Source organism: Amblyraja radiata, chromosome 12 (genome assembly GCF_010909765.2).
Source record: "Amblyraja radiata isolate CabotCenter1 chromosome 12, sAmbRad1.1.pri, whole genome shotgun sequence".
NCBI classification, from domain to species: domain Eukaryota; kingdom Metazoa; phylum Chordata; class Chondrichthyes; order Rajiformes; family Rajidae; genus Amblyraja; species Amblyraja radiata.
In genome coordinates, this window is record NC_045967.1 from 19,459,884 (window position 1) to 19,472,058 (window position 12,175).

At 40.0% G+C, this 12,175-nt stretch overlaps 1 protein-coding gene across 4 annotated transcripts in view; it reads left to right on the plus strand.

Annotated features, from left to right (window-relative positions):
• Positions 1–12,175, plus strand: part of atp11c (ATPase phospholipid transporting 11C) — a 111,972-nt gene that overhangs the window by 79,868 nt on the left and 19,929 nt on the right. For all 4 annotated transcript variants that reach the window (XM_033030297.1, XM_033030298.1, XM_033030299.1 and 1 more), the window contains 7 exons: positions 1,423–1,689; positions 2,579–2,753; positions 3,432–3,534; positions 4,236–4,381; positions 9,094–9,153; positions 9,477–9,604; positions 11,719–11,857. In XM_033030297.1, the coding sequence (XP_032886188.1) occupies positions 1,423–1,689; positions 2,579–2,753; positions 3,432–3,534; positions 4,236–4,381; positions 9,094–9,153; positions 9,477–9,604; positions 11,719–11,857 (1,018 nt within the window). The remainder of the gene's footprint in view (positions 1–1,422; positions 1,690–2,578; positions 2,754–3,431; positions 3,535–4,235; positions 4,382–9,093; positions 9,154–9,476; positions 9,605–11,718; positions 11,858–12,175) is intronic.

Here is a 12,175-nt window from a genome sequence, read left to right on the forward strand (position 1 = left end):
TCTCTCTGTCTCTGTCCCTCTCTCTGTATCTGCCCCTCTCTCTCTGTCTCTGCCCTCTCTCTCTACCCCCTCCCTCTCCTTCTCTAGACGCGCCTGCGAGTTGGAGGCTTTGCGTGAGTGGATAGGGTGGGGATGGGGTAAAAGGAGCGAATAAATAATATTAATATAATATCAAGAGGTGTGTGTGTGTGTGGGGGGGGGGGGGGAGTGGTGGTTAGTGTGTGTGTGTGACGTCGCAGGCCGCCCTCCCCCGCAACCGCGCGTTGAGAGGATGGGACCCAACGGGTCCCACTTGGTCTAGTAAAAATTAAAGTTGATCCTTCTGGTCAGGCATCATATTAAAGAAAAACCCAACTGTACAAATGATGTCATTAATCTGAAACGGGTGCAGAGAAGATTGACCAGGATGTTACTAGGACTCGAGAGTGAGTTATAAGGATTGATTGTGTTTTTTGAAGAGGTGACAAAGCTGAGTGACAGTAGAGCACAGGATGTTTTCTATGTGGACAGCATAGATGCCAGTAAGGCATCTGACAAGGTCCATCCTGGCTAACTGATCCTGAAGAATATGATGCATAGGATTCACAGTGACGTGGTTGTTTGGATTCAGAACTGTCATATTCGACACGGACATTGTCGGCTGAGGGGCCAGTTCCTGTGCTATACTGTTTTATATTATATTCTATGAGAAGCAGGATAGACCTGGGTTGTTTTCACTGGAGCATCAGAGGTTAAGGGGTGATCTTGGATGTTTATAAAATCATGCTGGATATAGATAATGTGGATGATCTGTCATTCCCGCAGGCTAGGGCAGTCTTGAGGCTAGATTTAAGGCGAGAAGAAAAAGATTTACAAGGAACTAGAGGGCAACTTTCACACAGCGGATAGTTGGTTTATGGAATGAACTGCTGGAGAAAGCATGTACATGTCTAAACTTCTTTTAAACATTATAATCGTACATGCATAAACAAGGTTTAGAGGGATATGGCAAAACACAGGCAAATAGGGCTAGATAGACATATTGGTCGGCTTGGACAAGTGCGGCCAGAGAGTCTTATCTGTGCTGTATAACTGCATAAGATTGAATAGTTCAAGTGAATGAATGATTGTCTCCAAATTATGGGGAAGACTCATTGTCCTAAATCTGTAACTTTCCTCTTCTCCCCGACCTGAGTGATCTTGGTATTTTTGCCTATTTTATACTTACAGTAAATAACTAATCTACTTTCTGCTTTGGGTAGTTTGGAGACATATCCACTGGAAAACCAGAAATAGGCATGGTTAATAACGACAACTGCAGCGATTTTGGGCATACAGTAAATATTTGTCCATACAAGGAAAAAATGCAAATTAATTCTTGGTATATTTAATTTTTACAAATCAAATTTCTGATAGTTTTCCTTTATTTTCCCCTTTGGCAAGGCTCCAAGATCAAGCTGCAGAAACTATAGAAGCCCTGCACTCTGCAGGTATGAATGTTTGGGTACTCACAGGGGACAAGATGGAAACTGCAAAGGCCACGTGTTTTGCCTGCAGGCTTTTTCATACCAATATGAAGCTTTTAGAGCTGACGACCAAAAACATTGAGACGTACAGAGCAAGAGGCGCGGAGAAAATCCACGAGCTGCTGCTAGAACTCCACAAGGTGGTTGTCCAAGACAAGCGATGTTCCTCTGCAAGCCTTTTGAGGTATGACATTTCGAAACTTTCTCTTTATTTCTCACCCAAGTCAAAAAGTTGTGGATTAAATTCTTAGTCCAGAGATTTTAACACAAAGATAGAAGCTCGCACACCAATGCTGTATTGATGAAGTATTGCACAGAGGTTCTGCTTTTGGGCGAGACCTTCAACTGAGGTCACATCAGATCCCGAGGTTGTTTCCATGGCCATGATCCCTTGTGGATGACTCTCATGCAGGCAGAAGTTTTGTCTATCTATCACACCAGTCCTTTTAAAAACCTTAATCTCCTGTTATAGCCTGGCAAATTGCGATCTTGTTTATGTTTTGTAACACTTGAGTTCAGCCCTGAATTTGATGATATTGGGACTGCTGGTGGTTTGGTGTTCTTATTATAAGGTGCATATTCCATTTTAGTCGGTCATTGGTGGCAGAGCATCAGCTGCCTAGTCTTTCAGTTCTTGAATTACTTTCAGTCACTCCCTGCAATCTGTTTGACCAAGCATTGGTCACTTTCCCGAATATATCTATGAAGTTCCATGCCAGACTACTGTCAGTACCTATGACAATTAAACACTCTTGATTCCTGACAATAATACTGTGAAGTATCTTTATTACTGTAAGAAAGCCAAATAAATTAATTAATGTGGTGAAATATTCTCATTTGCGAATTAAGCAATGAACATTTAAACCCTTTGTAGTGATTGTTGCAAGTCAAGTCAACGGCTTCAGTGAATGCCGGCTCAGTGCTTGAGGGGCAGTGGCATCTAGTGGCAGAACATATGAACTGCATCAAATGTTATTTTGATCACATCAGTGACATGTTGGGGTGTGGAGGGGAACTTCTCTATTAGAATTGTTCATCACATTTTAAAAGATTTCCACTAATTTCTATTCTAGAAGTTGGTCTGTTACACAGGAATATGGCTTGATCATTGATGGTGCTGCCCTGTCCTTAATACTGAAACCAACCCAAGACGGTGGTACAAGTAACTACAAAAACCTGTTGTTGCAAATATGCCAGAGGTGTACTGCTGTCTTGTGTTGCCGCATGGCACCGTTACAGAAAGCGCAGGTATACTGACTTATTGCTGTTGTTTGACTGTTGTCTATTCATGTATACATCCTTCCATCCTTCACTGTTATATGCATGCATTTTTCTGTGGTCATCCCATACAATACAATCTCTTCATCAGAATTAATGCCAGTGATGATGATACCAAATGTTTACATTGAACAGGTCTTCATCACTAACATGGGATAATTTGTTTGGCTAATTATGATCTCCCCTTTCCACTTACAAGATAAAGCTTTCTCAGCCATCATGGTATCCTGTCCATAATAGTCACTTGTTCAAGAAGGAACTGCAGATGCTGGAAAATCAAAGGTAGACAAAAATGCTGGAGAAACTCAGCTGGTGCGGCAGTATCTATGGAGCGAAATAAATATACAACGTTTCGGGCCTAAACCCTTCTTCAGACTCATAATATTCACTTCTTTATCCCATGTCTCAATTTTCATCATTTGCTGTCCATTAATTCAAAATATACTATAAAACAAAACTTGGTCCCCACCCACTTTGTTGTTGAAAGATCAATTTCATCTCTTGCCTTCGGAAATACTAGTACTATTAAGGTGACATGGTATCACAATCTATATCATTCTGTATATATGAATTATAACATTTTGATCCTGTTAGTGGGAATCTTTTAACAATACAAAGAAACAAAGCACTTTCGTCTTTTTATTGCAGATTGTAAAACTGGTGAAAAACACAAAAGAGCATCCCATTACTTTAGCCATTGGTGACGGTGCAAATGATGTCAGTATGGTTCTGGAGGCACATGTTGGGATTGGTAAGAAAATATTCTGGAGTCAGAACAGAACAATAAGAGTAATCACCAACCAGTTGGCAGCATTATTTGTGAATAGTTTGTGATTTCATTTGTAGCTTTCACTGGCATCATTCCATCAACATTTAAGCAATACACATAATCCAGGGAACTGATTATTGAATCAGTTCTATTGTGAATACTGTATATAACCCTTTTACATTCCGAGGTATTTGAATAATTTCAGACCCCTGAGGGTGGACCTTTCTTCCTAGAAGGGTGCTGTAAAGTAGCACGAGTTTGATTATCGAGCATGGAATTGTGAACCTCTGTATATTTTTTTACTGCTGGAGGTTCGATAATCTTCATTGCATATTATCAAGGATGAGGTTAATATTTTTTTGTTATGAAGGGAGCTGAGGAATGTGGGATCAGGTGAGAAAAGGAAGGGGAAGATTGACCACAATATTGAATGTTGGGACAAGCTCAACGGGCAGAGCAACTTTTTATCTCATTGATGTTTTATAGTTACAGAGCAACAATAGAACCTGTACCCACATTTGAGAAAAATCCCTATAAAGTAATTTAGTCCTTGGCATTTAGTATTTGTTTTATATTTGTTGCATTGCTGCTATTTTTTTGATTGCAGCTTTTATTTTATTGATTATTTCAGTAGAGATGCAAATATGTCTTGAAACACTTAAATTTATTTTCTTGTATTTCAGGCTTAAAGGGCAAGGAAGGACGTCAAGCAGCCAGAAATAGTGATTATGCAATACCAAAGTTTAAACACCTACAAAAACTGCTGCTCACTCATGGACATTTGTACTATATCCGGATATCACACCTTGTGCAATATTTCTTTTACAAGGTTTGCCATTTAGGACAGTACATACATATGAATGCATGTCTTCATTGAATTATATTTTGCCTGCTGCCCCTCCTCAAATTTCATTCCTGTTCTCTGCCTTCTGGAGTCACGACATTCTTCAGTCTATTCAACAGTTGCCACTGGCCCTCAGACAGGATGCCATACTGAGTAACCATTCAGTGATGACAAATTTGTTCACCACTTAAGCCAGGTCTAATCCTTTTCAGCCCAACAATAACACAAGCACACATTGAAATCTCTTGGAATAGGGAATGGAACTGGCAAGTTCACTGAGGTAGAAATGGACTGCCACTATTCCGGCTGTGATATTTCTACATTGGTAGCCAGCAAATTTCACAATATAATCCAGGGACGGCAGCGATTTATCTCAAAGCAGTTCTTGATTATGCTTTCCCGTGGCAGCGTGAAGCATATATGAAGTCAATGTGGGGGAGGCTGGCTAGCATATTGTCCTGGTAGCCGGAGAGATGACTAATTGAACTGCTCTGTCTTGAATATGTGTCTTGAACTTTGTTGCAGCTGCACGTATCCTGCCTATTGATGGGTATTCTGTCGCACACCTGATTACCTGATCCATACTCTGTTGTTTCAGCCCCCTTGTTGGTATGGGTGGTTAAATTGCTGACTAAATGAGATAACCTTTATATTAAAAGCAGAGGTCATGGCAGTGGTGGTACCACTGGTTGTTTAGAATGATTACTACCTGTGGCCGAAATATTTATCTGGACATCAGCTCTGGCTTAGATGTTCAATGATATGCCAGATTTACTGACTTGAAGCTCATGAATTCAGCTATAGATTTTGAACTAGACTTAGATAGAGACATAGATTAATACAGTGTGGAAACAGACCCTTCGGCCCAACTCGCCCACACCGGCCAACAATGTCCCAGCTACCCTAGTCCCACTTGCCTGCGCTTGGTCCATAACCCTCCAAACCTGTCCATCCATATACCTGTCCAATTGTTTCTTAAACAATGGGATAGTCCCAGCCTCAACTACCTGCTCTGGCAGCTTGTTCCATATACCCACACTGTGTGAAAAAGTTACCTCTCTGATTCCTATTAAATCTTTTCACCTTGAACCTGTGTCCTCTGGTCCTCGATTCCCCAACTCTGGGTAAAAGACTCTGTGCATCTACCCGATCTATTCCTCTCATGATTTTGTATGCCTATATAAGATCTCCCTTCATCCTCCTACGCACCATGGAATAGAGACCCAGCCTACTCAACCTCTCCCTATAGCTCACACCCTCTAGTCCTGGGAACATCCTCGTAAATCCTTTCTGAACCCTTTCAAGCATGACAATATCTTTCCTATAACATGGTGCCCAGAACTGAACACAATATTTTAAAAGCGGTCTCACCAACGTCTTATACAACTGCAACATGACCTCCTAACTTCTATACTCAATACTCTGACTGATGAAGGCCAAAGTGCCAAAAGCCTTTTTGACCACCTTATCTACCTGCGACTCGACCTTCATGGAACCATGCACTTGTACTCCTAGATCCCTCTGCTCTACAACACGACCCAGAGTCCTACCATTTACTGTGTAGGTTCTGCCCTTGTTCCGTGTCCTACCTCACGCTTCTCTGTAAGAAATTCCACCAACCATTCCTCCGCCCACCTGGCCAATCGATCCAGATCCTGCTGCAATCGTTCACAACCATCTTCACTATCTGCAAAACCACTAACTTTTGTATCATCAGCAAATTTGCTAATCTTGCCCTGTATGTTCTCATCCAAATCATTGATGTAGATGACAAACAGTAATGGGCCCAGCACCGAACCCTGTGGCACACCACTGGTCACAGGCCTCCAGTCTGAGAAGCAACCTTCCACCTTCACCCTCTGCTTCCTTCCATGGAGCCAATTTGCTATCCATTCAGCTATCTTTCCTAGGATCCCATGAGATCTAACCTTCCAGAGCAGCCTACCATATGGAACCTTGTCGAACGCCTTACTAAAGTCCATGTACACAACATCTACAACTCTGCCCTCATCAACCTTTTTGCTCATGTCTTCAAAAAAAATCAATCAGATTTGTGAGACACGATCTCCCACATACAAAACCATGCTGACTGCAGTGAAAAATTCAATGTACATTTGTAGGTAGACAAAAATGCTGGAGAAACTCAGTGGGTGAGGCAGCATCTATGGAGGGAAGGAATAGGTGACGCCTTGGGTCGAGACCCTTCCTCAAACCCGAGGTGTCGCCTATTCCTTCGCTCCATAGATGCTGCCTCACCCGCTGAGTTTCTACAGATTTTTGTCGACCTTCGATTTTTCCAGCATCTGCAGTTCTTTCTTAAACAATGTACATTTGTGTTCCATTTAATTGCTGCTTTTGTAGTTTGGTACTGAACTATCACAACAAAGTATTTTTTTTTAATAGTTATGGACTTACAGCTTCATTAATAATGTGGTCCTCAGTTATAATAATAATAATAATAATGGATGGGATTTATATAGCGCCTTTCTAATACTCAAGGCGCTTTACATCGCATTATTCATTCACTCCTCAGTCACACTCAGTGGTGGTAAGCTACTTCTGTAGCCACAGCTGCCCCGGGGCAGACTGACGGAAGCGTGGCTGCCAATCTGCGCCTACGGCCCCTCCGACCACCACCAATCACTCACACACATTCACACACAGGCAAAGGTGGGTGAAGTGTCTTGCCCAAGGACACAACGACAGTATGCACTCCAAGCGGGATTCGAACCGGCTACCTTCCGGTTGCCAGACGAACACTTAGCCCATTGTGCCATCTGTCGTCCCAATGTCGTCAGTTATGAGCTGAGCTTGTTCTGTTACCCTATTAACTTTCTAGTCTGTAAATTATATTAAGATCCTTGTAATAGCACATTTGCTCTGTATGTCATATGTGCCTGTCTCAGACAAATTATTGTAGTTGTGGGAATTGCAACATCTAATTTTTCTCAGTAAACTTTCCAGCAAAAGTTATGATTTTAAAATTGAATGGTATCCTGATCCAAACTAATCAGGTTTGAATTTGTAAACACAGTGGCATTCAGCAAACCTGTTGAGGCTTCAGGTTGGCATAATATTGACAATTACCCCTGTTCATAATATAATGTAAGATTTTTTACATCCATCTGAGGAGAAAGATCTGACTGCAGTTTGTTAATTTACATTGACAAGATGAAATATGTGTTTGCGTCTCGGAGTGGACAAACCAATAACCTTAGGAAGACACAAAGTGCTGGAGTAACTCAGCGGGTCAGGCAGCATCTCTGGAGAGCATGGATCAGTGATGCTTCAGGTCAGGACCTCTGTTGAAAAAAGGTCCTGATCAATATTCTCCAGAGGTGCTACCTGACTCACTGAGTTACTACAGCATTTAGTCTATTTTTGTGAATCAGCATCTGCAGTTCCTTGTGTCTTCAATAACCTTGGAACTTGAAAGTGAGAGCACAGGCTACTCTCTTCTCCTTTGGACTGCTAATCACAGTTCTGGCTTAGTTAGTGCTCTTCAGTACCATATCAACGTGTGGAATGTGGATTGCTGAATAGCTTGGCACTTTGAAGGCATTTAAACGCTTTTGTAAGAATTTTGCAGCTTCTGTAGAACAACAGGTGAATGATTTTCAAAAGTCAATTACAATATATTGTATAAAATAGATTATATGAATGGGGAAGATAAGCAGGGATGTATGAGGTAGTATTTGCATTGCTGTGAAAAGTTATGATTTAAAAATTGAATGGTATCCTACTCTTTGTCCTGCAGATCTCAGATCCACTATAGTGCTCTTGGCCTGAGGATTGATGGGACAAGAGGGTGGGAAAAGGGTGGGAGAGGAATTTTACTTAAAATATGTGAGAAACATATAAAGATAAAATCAATGAAAAACTTTCACAGCTTTCTGGACAGAGCTCTTACTTGTATTCACTTTGCCAATGCAAACACATTACTTCATTGGTGCAGTATGCATTAATCTCTTTTAGGGGGTGATTCAGTCAGCGCACTCATTTCCAGAAGCACATATTGAGTGATAAGTGAAGTACCAGTGCATGTATTATAATTGGAATTGCCACTAACAGTCTTTGTGCTGCTAAGCATGAACTGAAAATAAACCGAATTGTCAATACAAGAAAATTGGACCTTTTCCGAGTGCCGTCTATGGTTAAAATATTTGAATACTGATTGCATCTATGTTAATTACGGGCCCCAATAATTGATTGATTGAAAGATACAGCATGGAAACAGGCCCATTGGCCCTGTGAGTCCGCGCCAACTATTGATTACCCATTCACACTAGTTCCATATTATCCCACTTTCACATCCACTCCTACACAGGAGCAACAATTTACAGAGGTCAATTGACCTACAAGCCCCCATGTCTTTGGGATGTGGGAGGAAACGAGCATCCAGAGGCAACACATGATCAGAGGGAGAATGTGAAAACCGCACAGGCAACACGCAAGCACAGGATCGAACCTGGGATTCTGGCGCTCTGTGCTGCTCTAATGTAATAATTTGATATTTGTACCAATAACTACTCAACATGGTATATATCTTAATATTTGAGGGATGTGAAGAGGAATTTTTTCCCATGATCCCATGATTCAAATTAATTAAATAATTGGCTTTATCACCTTTGTGGTAAAAGAACATTAAAGGTCTTTGCTAATTGCAACATTTATATGGTGTTCATTTTATTTTGCAGAATCTATGCTTCATTTTACCTCAGTTTTTATACCAATTCTTCTGTGGATTTTCTCAGCAGGTTAGTATTGTCTGATCCGTTTATGGTGCAGATTGGTGGTGACACTACCTAGCTGGCTGGATGGTTTGTAAACTTGCTTTTGACCCTGTGGAAAGTGTTTGACTGCTGGGAGCCATAGTTCTCAAACCTAAATTGTAATGTCACATCTAGTAAATCAATCTAGTAATAAATTAAATGCTTTACATCCACCCCCATCCTTATTCATATGAAATGCAAACCTAAAACAGAGTTGACAATTTAGTTGACGATTTTTAATTAAAAAAGTTGGAGAATTTTATACTGAACTATATTTATTTTCTCTGTCCCTCCATCCCTTACTCAAGCCACTCTATGATGCAACTTATCTTACACTTTATAATATCAGCTTCACTTCTCTGCCAATCCTGTTGTACGGTCTGCTGGAACAGCATATAAACATTGAAATACTGAAAAAAGACCCCTCCCTGTACAGGTTAGTAGAAATTATTTTTATTTATTGGTTTAATGGTAGTTTCCTGAAGCAGATTGTAAAATTAGCCCACAAGTATCATGATGTAACATACACAGGATAGTAAGGCTTGCGGCCAATAAACCTGTTCAGCTACTTGTGATAACCCTGTGGGGTTTTTTAAGCATGTTCTCTGTTCAGAATATTTTTCTTAAAAGGGTGTTGCCTCGGTATTTCCCTAACAATGGCAACTTATTAAAAGATCTAACTCTAAGTTTTTAATTTATTTTTATTAATCTGTTTTGACTCCAGTTGACGGCATCCCCTGAATATTAAAAGTCTTATCAGGTGATTCACTGATTCATTGTTGGGAAAACTGGCACAACCAAGGGGGAAAGAGGATAACTTGGTTCAGTACTTATGAAGAGGCTCGTCTTCTCTACCAAGAAAATTTGAATAGATTTGATAGTGATCAGGAGATCCTGGAGTCAGTTGATATAAACACTAGGTATTTCTGAATTGGAAACTTCAAGCCTCAAAGGAAAATAAGTAATTCTATGGACAATTGAGTTCTAGAGATAAAAATAAACTAGAATAGAATTTGAGTTTGAGTTTAGTTTGAGTTGTGTAGCATCAATGGAACAATCAATGCAAATGGGTAAAATTCAGTTGAACATGTTTATGCGCATGCCAATATGAATCTTAATTTGTTTCACCCCTGTTGACATCCAGCAGAAAATCTGTGACCTAAAATAAAAAAGCAGATTAAAATAAGAAAACAGGTGACCCAACAGTTCAGTGACAGCCAGGATACGCACAGATTCTTCAGTATGGTGAAATCCATCTTTATCCCACACATCCAAGCCCCCATCCAGTGAGTGACAAGCATGGGAGTATCAAGGATGGAGGCAGTCAACGCCACCTGGAAAAATACTTTGAAATCTTCCACAACTGCAACTTTGTCCTCGTGTAACACCTCAATAAATCCACAGGAAATGGCATCAAACGCTATTCGTGGCCTTTGTTAACTTTTCTGAAGCCTTTGACTCTTTTTACCAGAATGAATGAACCGTCCTATGGATCAGCTTCCCACAGAAATTTGTCTCCACCGCGTTTTGCTTCATGATACCGTGCAGCCTCAGATCCAACCTGCAATCCACAACAGATCCAGTCTCAGTACAAACTAGTATTGGGCAAACCCTGTTGTTGCCCTAACACTTGATTCAACCTTTCTCTTCAGTCATTTCCAAAGAGAAGGAAGAGCAAGTGAGTGTGTTTTCTTGCTGTTGTTGTCACACTGATTCTCCTCCTCACTCTCTGGTATAAATGTCTACCTTTTAATGCCATTCTAAGTATTATTCCTGCCCCTACTCTCACCAAGCCTATGCATACTTTGTCTTTGGGAGACTGGGTCACATTTGAGTTGTTTTTAAGAATTGCCTTCAGTTCAAGAAATTAATTTGTTCTGGATAGTTAGATATTTCTAACTGAGATTTGTGTATGAACCATCCGCGTAGCTTGAGAATGAACCGCAAAACTGTTTTAAATGAAACATGAAAGGACTCTGGAGGAATTTATGAGATTGTTTTAGAAAATTGATGGATGGAACAATGTACATGAAGAATAATTTTATTTGTCATGGATACTTGTGTGTCAAAGAGTGTCACCACAAATTTGAAATATGTTTTTGACAATTACTGTTGTAAATTTAATTTGGAAATCAAGCTTGAGGCTGTTTGGTATTTCACATTTGTTATTGCTGTTCGTCCATATTCAGTGGCCTTTGTTGCCTTGATGTGTGGGCATTTGCTTTATTTTGCATCGCACTCCTAATATGTTGCCATAGATGATCTATCTGTTTATCCAATGGCATTTTTGTTAGCGATTTTCCTTTTGTCTTGAGAAACAGGCCTGAATTAAGTTCACAGCCTGTACTTTTAAATCGGTTTTGTATTGATGGTCAAAAGCCAGATACTTAACACCACTTCAGTTGCTAGTGTTCAACAGTGCAAATACAAGTACAAATAAATGTATGCAATATACGCCTTTACTATCAATATGTTAAGTAAAGTTCTGAAGGAATCTGAAATCTAACTGTAGATGTTTCAAATGCATGACTTTTCTTTTATCTTTCGCAGGAACATTGCCAAAAATGCATTGCTTCAGTGGAAACCTTTTCTTTATTGGACCATTCTCGGGCTTTTCAATGGACTGGTATTTTTCTTTGGAGCATATTTCCTTTACGATAATACATCATTGTTTTCAGGGAATGGGCAGGTCAGTATAGAAATATTTTCATTAGTGATAGTATAATTTTGTTTCCGTTTTTGATCATTTAAACAATGTGTACAATAAATATGAAGTGGTAATCTTGCTTTATGTAAATATTTTGAATTTTCAGTTATTAACAGTACTTAGGAATAAAAGGACTATATTTTAATTGGCCTTTCAGAACCATTTCCAAGTACTGTCATAAAATTGATAGCATAGAGCCATTTGCTGCTGTAGGCAGATTGCAGCACAGCTCATCCCATAAACGGAAAACACAAATAATTAGTTCATCTCTCGAGTTCATTTGATGTTATTCAGAATATT